Source organism: Vipera ursinii (assembly GCF_947247035.1).
Source record: "Vipera ursinii genome assembly, chromosome: Z".
NCBI classification, from domain to species: Eukaryota; Metazoa; Chordata; class Lepidosauria; order Squamata; family Viperidae; genus Vipera; species Vipera ursinii.
This window is the reverse complement of record NC_139517.1, coordinates 10,612,190-10,637,719: the sequence shown is the minus strand read 5'-3', so window position 1 is coordinate 10,637,719 and position 25,530 is coordinate 10,612,190. Positions and strand designations below refer to the sequence as shown.

At 44.1% G+C, this 25,530-nt stretch overlaps 1 protein-coding gene across 4 annotated transcripts in view; it reads left to right on the top strand.

Annotated features, from left to right (window-relative positions):
- The window catches only part of TEP1 (telomerase associated protein 1), an 80,694-nt gene extending 55,268 nt beyond the window's left edge, over positions 1 to 25,426 (top strand). For all 4 annotated transcript variants that reach the window (XM_083377609.1, XM_083377610.1, XM_083377607.1 and 1 more), the window contains 21 exons: positions 27 to 144; positions 1,459 to 1,583; positions 3,422 to 3,521; positions 4,991 to 5,146; positions 5,277 to 5,486; positions 6,750 to 6,903; positions 7,402 to 7,620; positions 11,770 to 11,933; positions 12,292 to 12,408; positions 14,875 to 14,982; positions 16,423 to 16,549; positions 17,565 to 17,632; positions 19,931 to 20,057; positions 20,327 to 20,466; positions 21,305 to 21,423; positions 21,681 to 21,830; positions 21,930 to 22,047; positions 22,764 to 22,860; positions 23,267 to 23,493; positions 24,282 to 24,386; positions 24,986 to 25,426. In XM_083377609.1, coding sequence (XP_083233735.1) covers positions 27 to 144; positions 1,459 to 1,583; positions 3,422 to 3,521; positions 4,991 to 5,146; positions 5,277 to 5,486; positions 6,750 to 6,903; positions 7,402 to 7,620; positions 11,770 to 11,933; positions 12,292 to 12,408; positions 14,875 to 14,982; positions 16,423 to 16,549; positions 17,565 to 17,632; positions 19,931 to 20,057; positions 20,327 to 20,466; positions 21,305 to 21,423; positions 21,681 to 21,830; positions 21,930 to 22,047; positions 22,764 to 22,860; positions 23,267 to 23,493; positions 24,282 to 24,386; positions 24,986 to 25,120 — 2,884 coding nt within the window. In that variant the 3' untranslated portion in view covers positions 25,121 to 25,426. The remainder of the gene's footprint in view (positions 1 to 26; positions 145 to 1,458; positions 1,584 to 3,421; positions 3,522 to 4,990; positions 5,147 to 5,276; positions 5,487 to 6,749; positions 6,904 to 7,401; positions 7,621 to 11,769; positions 11,934 to 12,291; positions 12,409 to 14,874; positions 14,983 to 16,422; positions 16,550 to 17,564; positions 17,633 to 19,930; positions 20,058 to 20,326; positions 20,467 to 21,304; positions 21,424 to 21,680; positions 21,831 to 21,929; positions 22,048 to 22,763; positions 22,861 to 23,266; positions 23,494 to 24,281; positions 24,387 to 24,985) is intronic.
- The last annotated feature ends 104 nt before the right edge of the window (positions 25,427 to 25,530 follow it).

Genomic DNA, 25,530 nt, shown 5'->3' with positions numbered 1-25,530 from the left:
TCGACCTTTTTTCTTTTCTTTTACAGTCTTGTTTTGAACCTTCCTTCCACTCCTTCTTCTGTTTCTCTTGCTCCTTCGGGAAAACTGGCCATCGTGGGTACTGTGGAAGGGACGTTGCACCTGGTGGACATGAAGACCGGACAGGTAAAAGCGATCTGATTTCTCAGCTTGGGAAGCATTCACGTTCTGTGGTAGTGTTCCGTTAGGACAGCGCTTCCCAACCCTTTTCCTTCGTTATCCCAAACTGCTTATCAGAAAGTCTTATCAAATATCGAAGACCGCTTGTAAAAAAAATTTTTTTTTCCTTCGGCGTACGTTTATAACTTTGAGCAGTCGTGGAACAAATGGTTGTAACTTGAGGACTATCGGTATTATGAAAACAATATCATGAAGTGACCTTTATGTCGTTTCAAGAAATTACCATTGGTAACCCAGAGATGCTTTTTTCACGAGGCAACTGGCCTTTCTTGTTTTTCTTTGAAGACGTTTCGCTTCTCATCTCATCCAAGAAGCTTCTTCGACTCTGACCGGATGGTGGGGAACGGGAAGGTTTATATTCCTCACAGACAGCTGGTCATTTGCATTCTTTTAGAGAGTCCTTGAGGCCACTTGGAGGTTTATCTGTGTCCTCAGGGTCACCCAAGTGGTGCAAATGAGTGCGGAGCAGAAAACATCCTGCAGCCAAGAAGGCTCCACACACATTTGCACTACTCAGGTGAACCTGAAGATTTAATGACCTGTGCATTCAATTAGTGAATGCATTGGGTAAAGCGGGGAAGGATTACGTTCACTTAACGCAGACATGTCAAACACAAGGCCCGGGGGCCAGATCCGGCCCGCGAAGTGGTTTCATGTGGCCCGCGAAGCCATCCTGGAAACAGTGAGGGAACGGCCCCCACTGCCTTGGCCCTGGCCCAGAGACCCTCCTTCTGCCAGAGACCCTCAGATCTGTCCCACTCCTGCCCAGGCCCCCAAAGGCACCCTTGATGCGAACAATGTAGAGCTGGCCACGCCCACCCAGTAGGCCATACGCACTCTAGCCATGCCCACCCAGTAGGCCACACCCACCCTGGCCACACCCACCCAGCCCCCTGAGGGCAACCGCAATGCTGATGCGGCCCTCAATGAAATTGAGTTTGACACCCCTGACTTAACGTGATTCAGTTAACAAATCCGTGGGTTAAGAATGTAATTGGCTGGCTCGATTACATCCGTAACTCGAGGATTACCTGCATATTACTTTCAGCGATAAGAAAAAGGATCTCAGAGTGAGTGCCACCCCAGAACAAAGAAGAAAAACTGCGAAAAGCCTCCTTTTGACCTTTTGTCGGCTTGCTGCTTCATAGCCCTGTGCCCAAATCCACACAAGCACGAAATGCTTGCATCAGACGAGGATGGTTGGCGAAGGAAATGGTTGGATCTGATTTCCGTCTGCCAATTCTCTTTCTCATGATTTAGGAGCAGAAATCCTTGTTGACCTCCTGTGACGGAATCTCGGCCTGCGTATTCTTGTCTGAAACAACCGTTTGTCTCGGGGCCTTCAATGGACGCTTTGAAATTTGGAGCCTGAGAGAAGGATGCAGGTAAATCCGAAATGGGGGAAAACAAAATTATCTTGAATATAGATAGTCCTGGAATTAGGACTGCAACTGGGATTAGAATGTTGATGTGGCAACATTTTGATCACGTGATCATGGGAACAATGCTATAGTCTGAAGTGTAAGGGCCAGTCCTAAGTCGGGTTTTTCAGGGCCGTTGTAACTTTGAATGGTCGCTAAATGTTAATGTTAATGTTAATGTTAATTTTATTTGTATACCGCCCTTCTCCCGAATGGTTGTAAGTGGAGACTATCTGAAATAGAGGTTAACCACAGCTGGAGATGATATGATAGCAGGGTTCCAATATCTGAGGAGCTGCCACTAAGAAGAGGGGGTCATCCTATTATCCAAAGCACCTGAAGGCAGGATAAGAAGCATCGGATGGAAACTAAAGAAGGAGAGAAGAATTAAGAAGATATTTCCTGACAGTTAGAACAATTAATCAGTGGAATGACTTGCCTCCAGAAGTTGTGAATGCTCCAACACTGGAAGTTTTTAAGAAGAGATTGGACAACCATTTCTCTGAAATGGTATAGGGCTTCCTGCATGAGCAAGGGGTTGGACTAGAAGACCTCCAAGATCCCTTCCAACTCTTGTCATTTTGAAGGGGAAAAAAAGGAAAAGTGGCTGCCACCCCTGGAATTATGAGGCTGGAGGGTGTTGACCGTCTGTATTTGTAAAATTTAAAGTAGGGCTACAGTTTAAATCCTTGGGGTGGGCAATGTGATGGTCTGTAGATCCTGGTTCCTCTTTATCAGCACCTTTGGATTTCCCTCCAACCACAAATGCAAAGATCAGGACATAACTTCTGTCTAGTTTGAGAGAGGAAATGTAAAAAAATAAAAGTCCAATTGACAGAGCCAAACGATTTAAAAAGGGGGGGGGCAGACTTGGCTGTTCAGTCTTTACTTTTCTTGCACTAACGGCTCATTTTTTTTCTTCTAGTACCTACCCTTCTTTGAAGCTTAATACTCCTACCACTGTGGAGGAGTATATTGTAAAAATGTCAGAGCTTACTGACATGACAAATTTAACTTGTTTGATTAGAAGAAGAAAAAATGAGAAAAACTTATTTGAAAGACTGGAAAGCTGATAGGGAGCTGTTGCTGAAAGAATGTAAAAAACAAATATGATACGATGATTTATGATTTGGGTGACCTGCAAAAGATGCAGATTAAGTGAGGCATGGAAGTGATTTATCAAATATCTAGGAAAAGATTCCAGATTATTTCAAGATAAAATATTTCAAGAAAAGATTGGACAGCCATTTGTTGTTCTGCTAAGAGGGATGGTAGATAATGAACTGTTTACTCAGTGGGTTGGAACTCACTGTATTTCATATCTTTTTTTTTCTTTCCATTGTTTCTTTGCTTTCCTTCGCCTTGTTTAAATTTGTCGATTGCCTGACGTAAAACCCATAATGAATGTATAGAATCAAGATTACGTGAAGTACTAATACCACTTTACAATGCCTTGGTAAGGCCACACCTGGAATACTGCGTCCAGTTTTGGTCACCACGATGTAAAAAAGATGTCGAGACTCTAGAAAGGGTACAGAGAAGAGCAGCAAAGATGATTGTGGGACTGGAGGCTAAAACATATAGGGAACGGTTGCTGGAATTGGGTATGTGTAGTTTAACGAAGAGAAGAGTGAGGGGTGACATGATAGCAGTGTTCCAATATCTCAGGGGCTGCCACAAAGAGGAGGGACTCAAGCTATTCTCCAAAGCACCTGAAAGCAGGACAAGAAGCAACGGATTCTGCATTAATTCAGATCACATCTAAGTGCTACTTCAGGCTTCCTGTTTCTTTATTGTTTTAGGAATCTGAGCAAGGATGGTCACAAGGCCCAAATTACAGACTGCTGCATCAGTTCAGATTGTAAGCTATTCGCTTCAGTATCACTGGATGGCACTCTTAAGGTATTCTTGACTGGGTTTAGGGGAGGGGGATACAGACCTGGATTTAAGCATGGCTGGCTGAGGAATTCTGGGAGTTGAAGCCTACACACCTTCAGGTTGTTGAGAAACACTGGTTTAAGAGCCTCATTGTCTGGGAGGGGCCCTCAACATTTCAGATTTTTAAGTTTATTTGTTACCATTTTTTTATAGATGATGATGATAACTTTATTGTCACTTTGAATGTACACCAATCGGCATACATCAAAATGAAATTTCGTTGCATACAGCTCTCAAAGGGTCACCACCTCCGATATATACTCCTTGTTCAGGGCCCGCTCAAATTTCACATTGTCCATTTTAGTCTCTAGGGAGTGAACGATGGCAAACAGGACAGATGGAAATGGGGCTCCATGTGGATTAGCCCTCAAGTTAGCTTGTATTCTGACAACCTCGCCTTCTTTCCTTTTTCTGATCCTGACTCTTCCACCCTTTCCTTAAAGAGGCCTTGCTTCTTTTCACCCCTGGAGCACGCTGCCGCTGCCACCAACTCCTCCAAAAGCCTCTCTCTCTTCCTCTGGGCCTGCCAACAGCCTCATCCAGTTCCTTCGCTCCATAAGCTCCAGGTCCTCTCCTCCTCTGCCTCCTCTGGAAACAGCCCTGATTTGCAATAGAATCCATCACTGGGCCAGCAGGCAGATCTTGCTGCTGGTAGAACAAATTCAAACAGCGCCAACGACTTTTAACAGTCTCACCAACAAATAATGTTGTATATGGAACTGTGTATAAATTAAGCAAGGGGACACAGTGGCTCAGTGGGTTAGGACGCTGAGTTTGTCGATCAGAAGGTCGGCAGTTTGGCGGGTCGAATCCCGAGTGCCGTGTAGCAGAGTGAGCGCTTGTTACTCATCCCAGCTTCTGCCAACCTAGCAGTTCGAAAGCACATAAAAATGCAAGTAGAAAAATAGGGACCACTACGGTGGGAAGGTAACAGCATTCCGTGCACCTTTGGCATCTGGTCATGCCGGCCACATGACCACGGAGAGGTCCTCGGACAAGCGCTGGCTCTTGGGCTTTGAAACGGAGATGAGCACCGGCCCCTAGAGTTGGAAACGACTAGCACGCATGTGCGGGGGAACCTTTACCTTTACCTATAAATTAAGCTTTCCTCTTTGGCTCAGACAAACTCATTAGTATGCTTTGTTTCTGCATGTATTTGCCCCTTTTGTTCAAAGCACCCCTTATAATGCATCTCAGTGGCGTCAACCACCCTGTTCCACCCCATATAATGCATCTTGGTGGCATTTTAACCAGGTTAAAGTTCAGTTATTGCCCTGTTTACTCTGTCAGCAGTTGCCAAATAGAACCATTATAGTTTCTCATACTGCAGGGACTAAGTCTAAATTCAGCATTAGGGGAATAATTGCAGCAATTGTAAAGCATTTACAAACCCTCCCCCCAATTTCTCACTGTTTTTTTTTTTAAAATCTCAGCTCTGGGAAGCTGCCCAAGGACATGTGCTCCACCAGTGGGACTCCCCGTGCCCTTTGAACTGCGTGACCTTTCACCCAATGGGTCATTTGGTGGCTACCGGTGGATGGGACAGATCAGTCACCGTCTTGGATGCTAATGGAATAAGTAAGATCTCGGTAAGGTTGAGAGGGACCCGGCGTATAACTGGGAGATGCATGATTGATGAAGACCTACCAATCCCTGGAACTTGCTCTGGGGGTTTTGAGGAAGCAGACAGTTGTTTTTGACACCCGTTGTCTCTTATAGGTCATGAAGGACCATGATGCCTCCATCCATTCCATTTCCTTCTCTTCCACTGGGAAAGTTTTGGCAGCGGGTACTTTGGCTGGATCCATCACCCTCTGGTCGTGGCAGGAGGCCATCATTCTGGGTTCATTCAAGGCTCACTCTGGATGTATCTCTGCGACTCAGTTCCTTTCCGATGAAAAACTTCTTACAGCAGGAGAAGACTGCAAGGTGCAGCTTGGACCAGGCTGAATGATGTTAAAGGCTGATGGGAGGGATACAAGGACCCCATATGGGCTGATGAGTTGGTTTGAGTCCTCAACTTACATCAGTTCGCTTAGTGGCCTTTCAAAGTTACAACAGCATTGAAAATGGTGACTTATGATCGTTTTTCACAGTTAACGACCTTTGCAGCATCCCCATGATGATGTGATCAAAAGTCAGATGCTTGGCAACTGACTCACTGGCTGTGTCCCAAGGTCACGTGATCACCTTTTGCGACCTGATAAACAAAAGTCAAATGGGAAAACCGGATTCACTTAACCAGCCTGGTTGCTAACTTACCAGCTGCAGTGATTCACTTAACAACTGTGGCAAGAAAGGTCGCAAAATGGGACAAAACTCAATTAGCAAATGTTTCACTTAACCAGAGAAATTTTGGCCTCAATTGTAGCTGTACACTGAGGACTAACCTTATTAGAAAATTCTATTGCACTTATAATGTATCTGTCATAATTTCAATTTCTGCCAGTACATTGATGAATTTACAGGAGTCTACACTAGATTATTGCTGATTAGGAACCACACAGAATTCAACACATATATTAATTAATTAATTAATAATAAATTAATTACATTTTATATATATATATATATATATATATATATATATATATATATATATATATATATATATATATATATATAATAATTAAAAATAGTTTGTCATGAGAAAACCTCAATAAAAGTAAGACATACAAACAGAGGCCCAAACACCTCACCCCACATTGTCTATGGGAAGGAGTGAGAAGATTTAGACTGGGTGGGGATTCTGAGTGAACCCCCCCCCCCAAGAGCCTGGCTTTGGGAAGAATTGGTTTCTAATTCACATTTTTCCAACTCAAGAAACAGTCTACAACATGCAGCATAGCTCACTAGGATGAAAAACTCTTGCTTTTGTTGTCGTTTTCTAATCCATTTATCTAGCTGAAGATCCACTTTGATTATTGAAGAAAGACATGGCCATTAATATGAAATCCTGCACAGTCTGCATTGGTGTTTAGCCACAAATAGGACAAACCATTGAAGTAGGATTGTGTATGCGGTCTTTTGTTTTAATGAAATTATATTGAGATTTTTGGCACCTTATTTTTTTTATTTGCAGGTTGATTCTCTTCCCTCCCCCTCCCCCCAATGAATTATATAAATATTGGTAAATCCCCATGTGTATGCCTATGTGTGTTGCCTAATTGATCGTTGTATCCTGATGCACAGGTCCAGATTTGCAAAGGCCACTTGGGGCAACTTTGGACCAGTTTAGGATCGAGAGCCCTTTCCCCGGCCCTGTGCATGGCCTCAAACCTTGATGGAAGCCGATTGGCTGTGGGACACCATTCAGATGGCATCTGGATCTACAGCCAACCTTGGCGTAAGACAGTTATGGTTGGAAGTTTGGTGATGCAGTTTGGTTCCTTTATTTATTATGAGGAACTATGGCAGAACTTTCCTCCCTCCCTCCCCCTCTCTTCTTTCTTTCTTTCTTTCTTTCTTTCTTTCTTTCTTTCTTTCTTTCTTTCTTTCTTTCTTTCTTTCTTTCTTTCTTTCTTTCTTTCTTTCTTTCTTTCTTTCTTTCTTTCTTTCGCCTGCCTGCTAGCTGTTGTGAGCTGTGTGTTATCTCTCCATGCTGTGATGGTGTTTACTGAGTGTCCTTATGATCCGCTCGCCTGTTAAAAGTACCAGATCTCTAATCAGTCGTGTAAGTACTTTTATAAAGGGGGAAAAAAATAAATAAATCAGGAAAGACTGCATAGTCTGCAATCTCCATGTGGCAGATTGAGTCTAAATTGGCCTCGAGTCTGAAAAGCATTATTAGAGTGTGAAACCTTAGGTATCTTTTTCATCCATGCGTATTCCCTTCTTCTTGTAGGCTTTCAGACGAGCCGGATTCATTTACAAGGAAGCGAGGTGGCTGTTTGTAGCCTGGCCTGGTTACACCATGTATTTTTGGTGGTGGGCCTCGGCAATGGGTCCCTTGGTGTCTGGAAGACTTTTGAGAGTAGCTCTAACTGCTGCCGCCAGTTCAAGGCTCATGAGAAAGCTGTGATGGGCCTGGCGGTGTCTGAAAAACTGGTGGCTTCTGCCTCAGGTGAGTCCCGCGGGGGGGGGAGGGGGGATTGCTTTGACCAGTCAGGCTTCTTTGAAGATCTCAAGAACCAGAAACAATTGAGCAAAGAAAACGAGGCTCTCCTGGGAGGATTCAGTGAGATTGAATCATGGTGGCCCCATGGTTAGAATGCTGCATTGCAAGCTACCTCTGCTGACTGCTGGCTGCCAGCAGTTCGGCAGTTCGATTCTGACCTGGCTCAAGGCTGACTCAGCCTTCCATCCTTCCGAGGTTGATAAAATGAGGACCCAGGTTGTTGGAGGCGGCAACATGCCGACTCTATAAACCACTTAGAGAGGGTTGTAAAGCACCGTGAAGCGGTATATAAGCCTAAATGCCATTGCTATTGCAGGTAGCAATACCTGCCTAATATTGTCCAGGCTTGATAACTTAAGTATGGTCCGGCTTGGTTAGAACCTGGATGTTAGGCCACAAGTAGTTCTCAACTGATAACCGTTCCTTTAATGAATATTCAAAATTAACAACGGAAGTGAAAAAAAAAGTGATTTATGGCCATTTTGCACATTTACAGCCATTGCAGCATCCCCGTGGTTACGGGATCAAAATTCAGATGTTTGGCACAACTGACTCACATTTATGACAGTGTCCTGGGATCACGTAGTCACCTTTTGCAACCTTCTGACAAACAGATCCAATGGGGAAGCCAGATTCCCTTAAACCACCCTGTTACCAGCTTAACAACTGCAGCGGTTCACTTAACAACTGTGGCAAGAATGGTCGTAAAATGGGGCAAAACGCAGTTAGCAACGCTCTTGCTTAAGCGACAGAAATTTGGGGTCGAATCCCAGGTTTTCAGCCCAGTCTGAGAAGCCAAAATCTATGCCACGGATGGCAAATCACTTCCCTCAGTCTAGCATTGATGATGCTAACCTACTTTGGGTAATGAAGCAAGAAATGCAAGAAAACAGCCAAACTTCGAGAGCATAGCGGATCTCTCCGCCTCCACTTGGCTCCCAGGGAAACTCTAGGACAGGGGTAGGCAACCTCGGCTCTTTTATGACTCATGGACTTTAACTCCCAGAATTCCTGAGTCAGCTGACTCAGGAACTCTGGGAGTGTTTTTTTTTTAATCCCATTTATATCCCGCCCTTCTCCGAAGACTCAGGGCGGCTTGCAATCTAAGCACCATCAATGTGCTTAGCAATAACCTTCATTCTATGTATATGCCTGCTTATTAGGGCTTTCGCCCCCCCCCCCAAGTGGCATTATTACAAAGTCAGCTTATTGCCCCCAACAATCTGGGTCCTCATTTTACCTACCTCGGAAGGATGGAAGGCTGAGTCAACCTTGAGCCTGGTGGGATGCGAACCTGCACTAATTGCAGGCAGCTGGTGTTACTTAAGGAGGCATTAGCCCACTGCTCCACCAAGTTGACGTCCGTGAGTCATAAAAGAGCCGAGGTTGCCTACCCCTGCTCTAGGAAGTCACTTCGGAGCCGAACTTGACTTGAAAGAGATTTTCCCTCGTCTTCTTTTGGTGAATACAGATATTTCCCCATTTACTTGTGTATTTGTGATAACAGGTGAAAGAACGAACCTGGCTCTATAGGTAACATAAACCCTGCTTTCTGGAGGTTTTACTGGAGAAGAGTATGGCTAAAATTATGTGGAGGGTGTGTTGTTTACAGGCGGGTTTATTTTTTGTCTTTGATGGCACCTGGATTACTCTTTTAAGATCCCAGCTTTGATGTTCCTGGCAGTCAGTTGGTTTGCTTGATCCTCTTAATTCTAGCGAGGCTCTTTTCAGGGAGCAGAAATGAATTACGGAATCTGGAATGAAATGTTTGCAAAAGACGTCCCTGGGTGTGTTCAGAATGCTTAATTACCTCCCCCTTTACTTGTTGAGTTTTTGCAACCCAGATTTGCAATAAAGAGGCAGTGCTTGCAAGGACAATACCACTTGGGGAGAAAGGAGGAGAAGTTATTTATTTTATTTATTTTATTAGACTTATATACCGCCCTTCTCCCATAGAACTCAGGGCGGTTCACAAGGTTTTTTAAAAACAATACAACAAGTTACCAAAATTAAAAACAATTAAAATGATTACACTAACCTTGAACTAAAACCCCCAATTACAATTAAAATACAATTAAAACCCCAGTCCAGGCCAGAAAGCTCAAAGAGCCAGGTCTTCAGGTCCCGGCGGAATGAGCGAAGGTCAGGGGCAGTCCTAAGCTCTACAGGCAGCTGGTTCCAAAGGGCAGGCGCACCCACAGAGAAGGCCCTCCCCCTGGGTATTGTCCGCCGACAATCTTTTACCAGAGGCACCCTGAGAAGACCCTCCCTGTGGGAGCGCACAGGATGAAGGGAGCAGGTGTTCCCTCAGATATCCCGGACCCAAGCCATTTAGGGCTTTGTAGGTCATCACCAGCACCTTGAATCTCACCCGGAGGGCAACCGGAAGCCAATGCAGCTCGCGGAGTAGAGGTGTTACATGGGAGTATTGGGAAACCCCCATCACAACCCGCGCAGCTGCATTCTGCACCAGCTGAAGCCTCCGAGTGGTCCTCAAGGGCAACCCCATGTAGAGAGTTTATATTTAACCCCATATTTATATTTAAGGCTTCGTGGTATCCAAAGCAGAACATCCAGATTTAGTCACAGTTTTGTTCCATGCAGGATTGACCTTGTGAACTCTATAAAGCTTCCTCCTTCCGTTACGTATTCAAGATGGACAGTGATTAATATTTATATGTTATGTATATGTAAGTGTGTAGGTCTGTACATATGTTGTATATAGTATGTTTAAATGTGTGTTATGTATGTGTACACTTTGAGAGCAAGCAACTAAATTTCATTTTTAATGTTTGCCATTGTGCCCATAGTAAAAAATGACAATAAAGGTTTATCTATCTATCTATCTGTCTGCCTGTCTGTCTGTCTGTTTGTCGGTCCGTCCATCCATCCATCCATCCATCCATCCATCCATCCATCCATCCATTCATCCATCCATCTATCCATCCATCCATCCATCCATCCCTCTATCTATCTATCTATCTATCTATCTATCTATCTATCTATCTATCTATCTATCTATCTATCTATCTATCATCTATCTATCTGGTTTAAAATCAATATCAATATCCAGATGGTTGTTGGGCTAGACTAGAGCAAGGCGATGTTGAAGGAATTCAGGTGGCCATGTTTTGTGAAACTACCAAAAGACATATATTGCTTTAACCTCGTTAAGTCTCAAACCTTTTGATTTCTCTTCACTTTTACTTTCATATATTCATATTCATATTCATAGATTTTCACGGGTATAGGTATGTAGGTCTTGGCGTATTCGGGTCTTTTCCCATATAGGATTGAGGGTGTCTTGGCGACGTTTTGACGAGGTCCCACTCATCATCTTCAGGCTGGTGTCTTTAGTTTCGCTGGCACAAGCACGAAACCGAAGACACCAGCCTGAAGATGATGAGTGGGACCTCACTGAAACGTCGCCAAGACACCCTCAATCCTACACGGGAAAAGAACCGAATATGCCAAGACCTACATACACACACACACACACACACACACACACACACACACACACACACACATATATACATACATATATACATATATACACACATACACATATATACATATATATATATATACATATCTACATATATACATACGTACATATATAGATATAGATATAGATAGATGGATAGATATAGATATAGATATATAGATACACACACACACACACACACACACACACACATATATCTTATGTCAATGCTGCAAACATTGACATGTTTTTGCACTGACAATGTAAGAGACAGCCTTTTGTTTAAACTGCTTCACTTTGAATCTTGGAGGGAGGGAATTTTCTAACAACTATTTTGAGACGATAAGAAGAGAAGATAAGAAGCCACATACAGAATGGGAGGAGAGACCTCATATGTGAAACTAATTGGATAATGTGATTTATGACGTGTAGATAAGGGCGGGGATTGTGTGTGTGTTACATGGGTTTGGGTGGAGGAGATTTCAGATTCTGGCATCCCTCCATGAGTGCCGATGTTTCGTTTCATTACTAAGACTTTTTAGATCAATAATATGCCTGCAATTTGTTTGATTTGTCTCATTCATCGGAACCATGACATCTTTTTCCAGAGGATTTCACCGTTGGGCTGTGGCTTTCAGAGACCCTGAGACCAGGCCCTGCTTTGGACACCGGCATCTCGCCACTCTCCATCCTCCGTGGTCACACTTCTGGGGTGACCTGTTGCGCCTTCAGCCTTGACGGCAACTATCTTGCTACTGGAAGCAAAGACCGGGTAAGGCTGTCGGATGACAGGCAGAAGAACTTTTATCATCTCCCAAAGGAAATGGGATGAGCTTCCGGGGTACAGCTTCCCTGTCACACCCAATCTCCCCCCCCCGATACTCCAGAACAAGAATATTGGCGCATTCATCAGTTGTGCATTGGGGTGGTGAGGCTCTGTCTCCTAACAAATGTCTGCTGGAGTGGTTTTGCTCACCTGGTCACCTGCCCGCAATCCTTGTTAGCGTACCTATGAATCTTTCTGAACCTATGAAAAACGGGCGCCTAAGAAAGTAGAAAGAAGGAAAGAATAGGGCAAAAACTGTTGCAGCTCTTTCCTTTGCACTGAATGCATCTCCTCCCAACCTCAGGCCTTGTTTCTATGGGATGTAAGGGACCCTCTTCAGAAGACTCCTTCTCTCTTGCGCTCCCTGCTTTTCTGTCACCAGGACTGGATTTCCAGCTGCGCTTGGATTGGCACCATGTTGGTGAGTTTGGAGAAATGCCCAGAGCATGCACTTCTGGGCTCCTGGTGGGGGGGGGGAAGGAGAATCCCCAAGGCAGAGATGGGGATGGGTTAGTTGCTGTCATTGTCAAAGGGATGCAATGGATGGAAACTAGTCAAGGAGAGAAGCAACCTAGAACTAAGGAGAAACTTCCTGACAGTTAGAACAATTAACCAGTGGAACAACCTGCCTCCAGAAGTGGTGAATGCTCCAACACTGGAAGTTTTTTAAATGAGACTGGACAGCCATTTGCCTGAAATGGTATAAGGTTTCCTGCTTGAGCAAGGGGTTGGGCTAGATGACCTCCAAGGTCCCTTCCAACTTCTTCTTCTTCTTCTTCTTCTTCTTCTTCTTCTTCTTCTTCTTCTTCTTCTTCTTCTTCTTCTTCTTCTTCTTCTTCTTCTTCTTCTTCTTCTTCTTCTTCTTCCTCCTCCTCTTCTTCTCCTTCTTCTTCTCCTTCTCCTTCTTCTTCTTCTTCTTCTTCTTCTTCTTCTTCTTATTATTATTATTATTATTGTTGTTGTTGTTGTTGTTGTTGTTGTTGTTGTTGTTGTTATTAAGCCGCTGAAGTAGCATTTGCAAGTCCAGATCAGTAGGGAAAGAGAGCCAGGCTAGAAACCAGGAGACTGTGAGTTCTAGTCCCGCTTTAGCCATAAAAGCTGACAGAGTGAATTTGGGCCCATCACTCTCTCTCTCTCTCCGTCCCGTTTACCTCACAGGGTTGTTGTTGTTGTTGTGGGGAAAACAAGAAGAGGAAGGAGTATTAGGTATGTTCCTAGCCTTGAGTTGTTTCTAAAAAAATAGAAATAAATCTAAAAATAAAAAAAATAAAATGTGTGACAGATGGGAACTTTCCTCTGAGTCAAATCAAAGAGGCAGCCCTTTCTTACCATCGGTGTCTGCTGGATGGCTGGTTTTGCCTAGGTGAGTTGTTGCATTAATTGTGGAGCATGTAAGTGTTAGATGTTATCATTATTCAGACCCATCAAATTTTTATTATGGCCATAAGGCCAACAGACAACTGAAAGTCAAACAGAGGAAAATGGAAACATGCAAGGCTAAAAAAAGGAGTAGTGGGCTAATGCCTCCTTAAGTAACACCAGCTGCCTGCAATTAGTGCAGGTTCGAGTCCCACCAGGCTCAAGGTTGACTCAGCCTTCCATCCTTCCGAGGTAGGTAAAATGAGGACCCAGATTGTTGGGGGCAATTAAGCTGACTTTGTAATAATGCCGCTTGGGGTGTGTGTGTGAAAGCCCTAATAAGCAGGCATATACATAGAATGAAGGCTATTGCTAAGCACATTGATTTGTGCTTCTTAGATTGTAAGCCGCCCTGAGTCTTCGGAGAAGGGCGGGATATAAATGGGATTAAATTTTTTTAAAAAGTTTAAAAAAAATTAGGACAGTTTTTCAGGCCCAAGAAGATGTGGGTAGTTGCTTATATAGCAGAACTGTATCTCCTTTTTCAGGAAAAAGGACCAAGGTGCAATCATCTAAGTAAAAATAAAAGTGACTCTCCTACAGGCTTAAAGAGAGAAAAGTAGAAAAGTTTTCCTTCCAGTCACTTACAGATAGTTCTTGACTTGTGACCGTTCATTCAGCAACTGTTTAAAACTAGGCCAGTGCTGAACAAAGGGACTTAATGTACCCGAAGTTATGGCCACTGCATCGCCCCCATGGTCATGTGAAAAATATTTGGGCACGTGGCGGTCTGCCTGTCCTTACAACCTATTATGGGTTCCTTGCAGTAGCCCCTATCCACCTATCAGTTCTGGGAGCCATTTTGTGATAAGGTAAAGCCTGTGGCTTTTATTTCCTTTGAGCCATCTACAGGCTTTCAAAAGATCACAAAGGCTGAATAATCCTCACGTGGGCAATAGCATCGCTTTTGATTGATTGATTGATTGATTGATTATGTGCCTTCAAGCTACTCTCAATGGCCACACAGCTGTCTCCAGAGAGCTGGCTCTCCTCATAATGTGTCAAAAGTAGGATCATTGAAGCCTGGTTCTTTGTGTCTTAAATGAGAAATCGTGATTGATTTGTTTCATGAACCATCAGTTTGTTCACTTTTCAGTCAGTTAAGACACTGTTGGCAGTTTGAGACTCAAGTACCGCACGATGGGGTGAGCTCCCGTTACTTGCCTCAGCTCCTGCCAGCCGAGTAGTTCAAAAGCATGCCAATGCGAGTAGATAAATAGGTACCACTTCAGTGGGAAGGTAACAGCATTCCTTGCCCCTCAGCATATAGTCATGCCGGCCACATGACCATAGAAATGTCTTTGGACGAGGCTGGCTCCCTTGGCTAGAAAACTGAGATAAGAACCGCCCCCTAGAGTCAGACACGACTGAACAGGAGCAACCTTTGCCTTTACCTTTATAGTGCTAAAGTTTTTCTTCTCTCTGCATTTATAACTTCTCCCTCTGACCCTCGTCCCTTTGGCAACAGCTATCCGGCTCCAATGATGGTACCGTTTGTCTCTGGGATTCTACAAATAGCGAGTGTGTCCAGAAATTCCTGGGGCACCAAAGCCCAGTCTGCGGTATTACAACTGAGGTAAGCCAAAGGTGGAATATTTCCAAAGGATGATTCTTTCCTAAATATGTCTTTCCTTTCTCCCGCCCCCGCTTCTCATGCAGGCCAATGTATTTGGGCAATTTGCAAAACAAAGTGAGGGAGCTTGAATTCAGAAAGGAATCCACTGGGAACTCTGTAAAGAAGCTCAAAGACTGTAGAATCGGAAATTCTTTTAGAGAGTTGTCGAGGCCATTTGGAGGTTTACCTGTGTCCTCAGGGTCACCTGAGTAGTGCAAATGGGTGCGGGGCCTTCTTGTATGCAGGATGTTTTCTGCCCTGTGTCTCTGTAGTGTTGAGGACAGGCACAGGCTGTTGGAGATGAGTCTGTGTTGACTGTTGTGATTCAGCGTCAGCCTGTGGATTTGGCAGCTGAGTCAGGACAATTCTGAAGAGGAGGAGGAGGAGGAGGGGTTTGGAGAGCCTTTGGTGTCAGAGGAAGGTTCTGATGCACTGCAGAACTCTCAGCTTGCCCCTCCCGTCTTGTTCCTCCTCAGACCCAGCTGTGTGAGCATGAAGGATTGGAAGAAGATGATCCACAGCTGGCTCTGTTCAGGGACGCTAGGAGCAGGAGGCAATTCAGCAGAACTGAGCAAAGGAAAGCAATGAGGCAACTCGGGAGAAGGCAATGAGAAGCCACGCCTTGAGACTGCTGTTTAAAAGGGGAATGTGTGGGAGATGCTGGTTGCTGAAGGCAACCGTTTGAAGAGCTTCTGATAAAGTCTTGGTCTGTATTTGTTTAACTTTTGTTTGAACTTTTTCGTTTAGCTTTTGCAAATAAATTTGGTTGGATTAGTTCCAGCCTATTGAATATAAAAAGGGGTTGTCCCTGGCATTCCAACAGGGCCGGTCGTAGGCTGGAACAGAACATTGACTGCCTCTCAAACCGAAGCCCAAATGGTTCCTGTAGTCTGCAATGTTTTCTGGAAATCCACTCATACTCCCACACCATTCAAAGGGTGTTCATCCCAAAGTGCATAGCTAAATGTCCATAGAGATTCTCAAATCATCCAAGTCACGACCCTGAGGATACAGGTAAATCTCCAAATGGCCTCCACGACTCTAAAAGAGTACAAATGACCAGCTGCCTGCAAGGAATATAAATCCTTCCATTCTCCACCATCCGGTCGGAGCTGAAGAAGCTTCTTGGATGAGAAGCGAAACGTCTTCAAAGAGAAACATGAAAATTCAGTGGCTTCCTGAAAAAAAACAGCATTAGGACAACCATGACTTGGATGGCTAGAAATCGCCATAGACACAGCTCTTTTGGAAAAATCTCTGTGTTACAGCCAGCTTCAAGACTTTTTGGATGTTCCCAGCCATTCCCATAGAGCAGTTGCTACACATATCGTGACTGTAACTATACCTGACCATGCTTCTTGTTTCATTCCTCTACTCTTCCCTTTCTTGATCCTTGTACAGAAAGACCATGTCATCTCCATGGGCAGGGATGGGCTGCTGATAACATGGAATCTCCAGGGAGTGGAAGAAACTCGGTTCCTGGCTCATCCGAGTCAGACCAACGGCTGCATTGGCTTCAGGGATCCATGTAAGAGATTTCTTGGCAAATTTTGTCTTGCAAAAATGTGACTCTGTTTTTGGAAATCTGCAAGTGGGGAATGTGAAATTCCTGTCTCCACTGTTTACCCTGTAATTCAAAGGAATCTTTGGTTGTGTATATCTTTATAAAGGTAAAGGTAAAGGTTCCCCCGCACATGCATGCTAGTCGTTTCCGACTCTAGGTGCCGGTGCTCATCTCCGTTTCAAAGCCGAAGAGCCAGCGCTTGTCCAAGGATGTCTCCGTGGTCATGTGGCTGGCATGACTAGACGCCAAAGGCGCACAGAATGCTGTTACCTTCCCACCGTAGTGGTGCCTATTTTTCTACTTGCATTTTTACGTGCTTTCGAACTGCTAGGTTGGCAGAAGCTGGGACGAGTAAAAGGCGTTCACTCTGTTACGCGGCACTTGGGATTCGACCCGCCAAACTGCCAACCTTCTGATCGACAAGCTCAGCGTCCTAACCCACTGAGCCACCGCGTCCCTTATGTATATCTTTATATCGGGGGTTTAATTTTGATGCAGATGATGCTTCCCCTTTGTGAAAATATACATTAAAATGTACTTTAATTTGGACAGGCCATCTTCTCTTAAGCCCAGAGACAGACACACAGAAACACTACATTTTGATCTAGTGGCTTGACCTAGTGGTTAATGCACCAGGCCAGAAACAGGAGACTTGTGAGTTCTAGTCCTGCCTTAGGATTAGGATACCCGGCTAAGTGAGAGTCTAGGCCAGTCACTCTCACTCAATCTCACCTCACAGCATTGTTATTGCAGGGAAAAGAGGAAGAGAAAAGTGTGTTGGGTATATTCGCCCCCTTGAGTTATTTGTAAAATTAATAAAGGCAGGATAGAAATAAATAAAAATAATCTTGCAGTGAAGTTGAGGCGTTAAAGGACACGTCATTGTATTTAGAGCAATTCATAATATTCGGATGGGCCTTTCCCACTGGTTACCCACTGTAGAGCTGGTATGAAAACCTTTCGTTTTTATCCTCCGCAGGGCAAAAAGACTTTATGTTGGCTGCAGCTGGTGCTGATGGCACTGTGAAAATTTGGAGACCCTTGACGGTAAGAAAGGAAGAGAAAATTTCTTTCTTTCTCTTTTAAGAATTCCCAATAAAACAAGCTTTTTATTACTTACTTATTGCACAGCTTTCTCCATTGCCCATTCCTGTGGCCTTTGAAGCATTTTACAAAAACAAGGGGATGTGTATACTAAAATCAGGAGCAAAGCATAAATAACTAAAAGCTACCATATTTTCTGGCGTATAAGACGACTTTTTAACCCATGAAAATCTTCTCAAATGTCAGGGGTTGTCTTATACGCTGGGTGCTGTAACTTTAGGGACAGGGCTGGCTGGAAAACCTGGAGCGGATCTCCTATTTGGTCTACGCAGGGAAAGCGGGACCAATTAGAGAAGAAGCTGCAGTCTGTGATTTTTTACAGGCTGGGGTCTGGGCGTCTTTCCTTCTAAAGTTGAAGAGCAGCTGCAGTCTATCTCAACTTGAAAGGCCGGTGGGGAATGCAGCAGTCAGAGCAGCTGCTTAGCTCTAAGGACACATTTGACTCAGGAACTGGGCGGGCTGGCTGGAAAACCTGGAGCGGATCTCCTATTTGGTCTGCGCAGGGAAAGCTTTAGAGTGAATTAGGAAAAGTTTAATCCACTTGCACTGTTTTATGTTTACATGTTTGATGACAAACAGCCTTATGTTTATAAGTGACAGTTTTCCTACTAAGTACCTGCATGTCGTAAGTATTTGAATTAAAATTACCATATTAAAATCAAATCTGATATTTTTTAATTTTTATTTGGTGTGCGTTGGAAGAGGGGTAGTCTTATACAGCGAGTATAGCCCAAGCCCTATAATTTAACAGGAAATGTAGGGGGTCATCTTATACGCCCAGTCGTCTTATACGCCGGAAAATACGGTACCCACACATCATAAAAACCCAAACACTCAGTGGAAAAAACTGGTTGTAATTTGCAAGAGGCCACGGAAGCATGGGCTTCCATTATATTTGGCAGCACCAGAAAAGTTAGTTAGGTCATCGGAGCTCTCAGCTCACCCTTCCTTGACTTCACATAGGGTGGGAGAACCTTTAGTAATTGCTTGCTGTAAGAATTTGTGGGGTGTGGAGCAAATCTGAGGAGAAGACGGATGTTCTTACAGGTATGAGGAACTCGAGCCATGTAGGACTTTATGGAGAAACAAACTGGTAGCAAATGTTGTAGTTGTAGTCTAGTACAAGATGGCTCAGCCTTCTATCTCTGCTAAATACTGCACTTTGGACTTCTTGAAGCTTCTGAGTACTGTAGTCTTCAAAGACAGCCCCATGCAGAGCATGCAGCAGTAATCTAGCTAGATGAGTCTCTGTAGTTAAGGTACCCTGTTACAGGTATGCTTCCATTAGGGAATGTCATCTTGTGGTGCTCAGGAATTGTGCCTTTTCTGTAGCAGCAACTGCTCTGTGAAACGACATCTCCCAGAGATCCAGATGACCCCAACCCACAAGACATTACATCAATCTTTCTCAACCTTGGCAGCTTGAAGATGTGTGGACTTCAACTCCCAGAATCCCCCAGTCAACATGCTGGCTGGTGAATTTAGGGAGCTGGAAGTCCACAAAGTTGCTATGGTTGAGAAACACCGGTCCAGAAGATGCTAAATGGAATTTTCCTTCCTCAAAGTAAAAATAATAAATAAGTATCAACGTGAGCTGGCCGAGGAATTTTGGGAGTTGAAGTCCACATTTCTTCCAAGTTGCCAAGGTTGAAAACATTGCACTTGAAAACATTGCATTTGGGCCAGGTTAAGCAAGTGCCATCTGTTTAATGTTTTCTTGTAAATTAGAATTGTGTTTTTGTGATGTTGGACGTTATGATTTGTATTATGTAAACTATTGTTTTTAACTTTGTATGTTGGCCAGGATTATTGTCACGAGATGGGCAGCCATACACATTTAATAAACAAATCGTATTTTCACTGCAACTAACTTTTTTGTCAATTTCGGTCCCTTTGAATTCTTGATCGCACAGTACAAATAATAGGGATCAATTCTTCCAGGCCTTGAAATAAAATTAGGTTACATCTTGAGAGCTGTAACATTGATGCATTAGAAAATATTGGTTGAAATGGTTTTACTGGTTTGGGATTTTTATTGTTGTTGTCAGCCACCCAAAGTTAAGTTACTTGTAACCATGTAAATATTTTAAATACAATACATACATAAACATTTATTCCTCCCCATTTTTTCCCCTCGCATGAGTGTGAATGTGCAAGAGGACAGATACAGTATGGAAATACAGACTCCACACATGCCTCTCATCCCGTGGTTTTCATTAACTCCTTTCTGGTTATTTGCAGATTGAACAACCTCAAGTCCTGTTTGGACACTCTGCATCTGTCTGTGCAGCTGCTGCTACCTCATCGTCTTTCCTGACCATCTCCAAAGACCAGACAGCCCGCATATGGGCAGTTCCTAAGAACGATGGTAAGTAGATGGGTCCCGTAAAAGCCTCGGACCCTTTCGAAATTTGTGAATTGAACAAGAACAAAAAAATAGAGGCAGAAATGTAGGATGAAGGTGTGAAGCATCACCCGATGATCAGTTCTCCTCAGCTTAACAACTGCAGCGATTCACTTAACAATGGTGGCAAAAAGGAGGTTGCAAAATAGGGCAAAACCGCTGCCACGCTTAGCAACACAATTTGTAGGCTCAGGAGGGCTTACTTGTATCTTTCTTTCCCTTCTCCACAACAGGTGATTCTGAACACCTGCCTCCTCACCAGGGTGTTGTCACAGCTGTGGCTTGGTCACCTGATGGGAACTTGGCTGCTTCTGGTGGGGAACACGGCGACCTGATTGTCTGGCACAGAGGGGAGCTTTTGGGGATGGCAAAGGTAGGGCACCTGTGTCCTCAAATGTATTTGGAGAATAGCACCTTTTATTTATTTTATTTATTTATTTTATTCTATACCGCCCTTCTCCCGAAGGACTCAGGGCGGTGTACAGGGCAATAAAAATACAATAAAAATACAATATACAAAAGTTAAAAATAAGATTAAATAGAACTAGCCCATTATAATAAATAATTAAAAATTACTAAATAAAATACCCCAAACCCATTAGACCAGGCTGGCTTTTTCAAATAGGTAAGTTTTCAGATCACGGCGGAAAGAGCGAAGGTCAGGAGCCATCCGGAGCTCAACCAGTAATTGATTCCAAAGGGCTGGCACGCCCACAGAGAATGCTGTCCCCCTGGGGGCCGCCAGCTGGCACTCTCTGACTGGCGGCACCCTGAGGAGGCCCTCTCTGTGGGAGTGCACAGGACGAAGGGAAGTGACGCCGGCAGCAGGTGCTCCCGTAAGTAATCCAGACCCATGCCATTTAGGGCTTTATAGGTCATCACCAGCACCTTGAATCTCACCCGGAGGGCAACTGGGAGCCAATGCAGCTTGCGGAGTAGAGGTGTTACATGGGAGTATCGGGAGACCCCCATCACAACTCGCGCGGCCGCATTCTGCACCAGTTGAAGCCTCCGAGTGGTCCTCAAGGGCAGCCCCATGTACAGAGCATTGCAGTAGTCTATACGAGAGGTCACGAGCGCATGAGTGACTGTACGCAGGGCATCCCGGTCCAGATAGGGTCGCAACTGGCGCACCAGGTGCACCTTTTGGAAACTTGGGCAAGGAGCTGCGAACGGATTAAGTTGATGTCTGTTTTTAAATCAACTTCCAGGTTGGGCCCCAGTGCATCAGTGCTCTCGCTTTCCATTCTTCTCATACAATCCTTGTGGCTTGCAACGGGATCAGCCTTTGGGATATAAGCAACAGCACACAGAACGTCAAGGCAGTTAGGTAAGATTGGGCAAAGCACCATGGGGGTGACTGTCCATCCCTATCTCTCCTGGATTTATATGCAGTTCACTTCTTGGGAGTCTGTTTAACCCCTCCCAAAATAAGACCTGGTGCCTCTTTTGGAGGCAGAAAAACCACCACCACCACCGCGTAGTCGATGGTTCTTGTCATTTGTTAAGTCTTTTGAGCCTAACCTTCACTCATCAGTTGAGTTTCCACAACACTCTTTAGCTAGTTGTCTTTTCCTTCTTGCTTAGCTTGACGTGTAGGAGAATACTGTGGCAAACCAAAGGAGTCTCTGTGCTGTGCATGGGGACACTCCCCTCTCTGGGCAATTCGGTTTGTGGGCTGAGTAATGGAGAGTTGTTGATCCTTCAACCTGGAGACGAGAGTTTCCAGAAGTTCACGTGAGTAAGACATCTGTGGATGGTGATGAGATGGAAGGAGGTGTTTTTCCACACACACACACACCCTGGCTCTATCTAATTGTGACTTTCTCCCCGCAGAGATATGTTTTCACGTTGTTACTATGATTATAGTGCTTTTGATATATCCCCATCTGATGAAGAGCAGGAGGTCTTACATGTGTGGCACACCATGGAGAATCCAGGCTTGATGAAGATGGTGAGCCAGATTTGATCAAATGAAAGTCCTTCCAAAGACCGAACCCTCACACATCACGTTAGCCAGAGGTGGAGAACTGTGGCTCATTTTATGACTTGTGGACTTCAACGCCCAGAATTCCTGAGCCAGCATGGCTGGCTCAGGAATTCTGGGAGTTGAAGTCCACAAGTCATAAAAGGCCCATCGTTCTTCACCCCTGTGCTATAAGCCAGTGTTTATTTGAATTTGGATCAAGTTGTTATAGAAACCCAGTGGTTGACCCTTGTGAGCTTAACACATTGTGTGAATTGATTATAGGTTGGGAGGTGCTTCAAGCCCACAGATTTGGGAAATAAAAGGTGCCCACAGAACCTTTTTCTCAAATCAGCAAGCTGACTTATCTCCTTTCTCCAATGAATGAAATTGATTTCTGGAAAAAATCTCTTTGGTATGTCCAGTAAAGAGACAAAAAAAAAAGAATCTTTTGTTGAATCAATGCCATTTTAATATCGCAGGATGTTCAACAGCCTTAATGTTTCTCAGCCTCCCTTTTTTCGGTGCTGTTGTAAATTTGGTCATTAAACAGTTTTAAGTTAAGGACTATCAGTAGTACTTTGTGGGGTTTAATTAAGAGGAGTTTCATCTGCCATTACCTGAGTGAATTTTCAGGGTCTGAAATGGCCTCTCTCACCTGTGTTTTGTTGTTTTTTTTGTGTGTGGTGCTTTTCCCCCCCTAGAAATTTAGTGAGAATAAAAAGGCCAGATTCATTAAACACGTCAAATGGACACCAAACAAGCCTTCAAGCTTTGTCACTGTTGCCAGACTGGTCAAAGGTGAGGCTATGCTGGTCTTTTTCTGCTCAAGATTCTTTGAAAGAAAATTCATGCCCAATTTCTGTGCTTATGGTAGAAGTATAATAGATATTTCTAGCCTCCAGGGCAGAGAGCGTGGAGCTATGTATTTGTTATTTCTTTTACGAAAAACTCACCGGGGTCAACGTTGAACTGAACAATTACAAATGTAAAACCTCTGGTAGGTGGGTTTTCTTTGGATTCAGTAGTGGGTTGGTTAATTTCATAAGATCCAATAATAAGTTTGGCAAAGAGAATCTGGCATGGACCTCAGAGAAAAGATTCCCTGATTTGTAAAGGGATGTGAGAAAGCTAGGTACACAAAGGGATGATAGACAGCTGGGAAGAAGGTCGTTTTAAATCCTGCTTTTCCCTTGTTTTTTGGAAGGCAAATTATTATTATATGGCGACTCGGAAGGATTTCTCTGGAGTCAGACTCCGCAAATAGAGGAGGAAGAGGAGGAGGAGGAACAGGAGACCGAGGATGAGGATGAGGATGAAGAAAAAGAAGAGGAGGAAAAGGAGGAGGAAGTAGAGAAGGAAGAGGAAGTGGAGGAGGAAGCGGAGAAAGAAGAGGAAGAGGAAGACGCATCAAAGGACTGGCAAAAGAGGAAGGTGAGACAGGTTCAGAAAAATGGGTTCCCATCTCTCCTTGGTTATGCCACGTGAGCAAGAATTGATGTCATGTCATTTCAGTCAGATGATTGGCAACACCACTGCTCCCATTTGCCGAGTCCCTTGCCATGACACTGGAGGGAATGACCACTTCCAGGGCAGATTCAAAGTCCATTCTCCTTCACATAGCGATACCAGTTACTGGATCCAATTTGCGTCAGTCACCAGGATTAGAGCTTTAGTCTTCTAAGCTTTTGGACTCGTGCAGGAACCCATCCTCAGGAAACTTCTCTCTCACCAGAATGTGTGCTGTTGAGCTGTTCAGTGTGTAGTATTTATGTGGTCCCTAGTTTGTGTGAATTTTTAATGGTTGATTGGAGTGTTGAGGACCAGTTATTAAAATGTTGGCTGTGGTTTCCTTGTGCTGTCAAGTCCTTTGCTCCTGAATACCTGATAAGCTGGTGGTAAATTAGCACCCTTGTTGACGGACAAGGGTTCTGTTTCCCAGGCTTCAATTATTTCCCTGGCTATTTTTGTACCTGCTTGGCCAACAATCTGAGTAGCTACAAAACTGAATATATGTCCTTGTTCTTTGCAATGTGAGGCTACCAATGAGTTTGGGTCTCTTCATCTGCTTGTGTTCTTGCAATCTGGTGGTTAGCTTCCTCCCTGTCTGTCCTACATAGTCACAGGGCAATCCACGCAAGGGATCCTGCCAATTATTGTTGTTCAACTAGGCCTGATGCAGCTGCTAAAATTTACTCCCGCTCATCTTCTTTCCTCCTTAGATCCATTGTGACAAAATTACAGCTTTGCATCTGGTGGGAGGCAGGATTGTAACGGCATCCTATGACCAGGATGTGAAGATTTGGGATGACAGTACAATGAAGCTGGTGAGTGACTCTGGAGATGCTGGGCTGAAATTGGGCAGATGTCATCACCGGTCTCACCTTGTTCTCCCTCAATGCAAGTTTCATTTCCCCAACTGTGTCTTTTCCCACATGCCAAATGCACTTGACACACATTTGATGGCCAGAATGCCTAGAGTTAATCTAGAGATCCCTGCTTCTTACATAATTCACTTATACAAAAATTCTATCTGCCAATAATACTGGTTTTAGGACCAAGACTTGGATCAACTATTTACTGTATATATTTCTAGTTAAGACACGAAAATCCTGCTACCCTCTTTAGCTAAACTCTATAGAGCAGTGGTTCTCAACCTCAACAACTTTACGATTTGTCGACTTCAAGTCCCAGAATTCCTCAGCCAGAGTGCTGGCTGGGGAATTCTGGGAGTTGAACTCCACACACCTTAAAAATTGCTGAGGTTAAGAAACACTGCTCTACAGTGTATAAAAACATTTTAAGACTTTTTCTCACCGTAAGTAGACAGTCTCTCTCCCAAAGTTGCAAGCCAACTCAATATTTTGCATACTTCTGCTGATGTCTCTTTTCTGCTATACCTCCCCACTCCTTGTCTTGGTTACAGATTGGCCAATTCCGATGCCGGGCTCCAGTTTCCTGTCTCCAGCCCTACCCTGGCAAAGACTCTTCTGTCTTCCTAATGGTGGGAGATACCCTGGGCAGTGTTTACTTTCTGGATTGGGACTGTCTTTGTGGGTGAGGAGCTTTCAAATGCCACTTCAGCCTCTTCTGACCTGTCCAAATCTCAGGCACTGAGATGACCCCTTTCGTTTGTTGTGACCTCAAAGTGGTTCCTAGGTTGCAATTGGTGGTGGCTTAACAACCACGAGACTTTAGATTGAGCCTTACAATCAGGAGAAATAAAAATTCCAAACTCCACTGGATCGTAGCGGAGCCTGGATTGAATACAATTACCACGGTGTACATGGGAATACCTTAAATTGAGATGGAATTTAAAGAGATTTTTCACGTAAGATTTAAAATGAATTAAAATTAATTTCCCTTCGCTGTATGTAGTGAGTCTTTAGTATTTTTTCTTTACATATGTTTTTTTTTTAGCCCTGTTTCTCAGCCCATGCCACCATTATACTTTTTCTCACCGAGTATTTG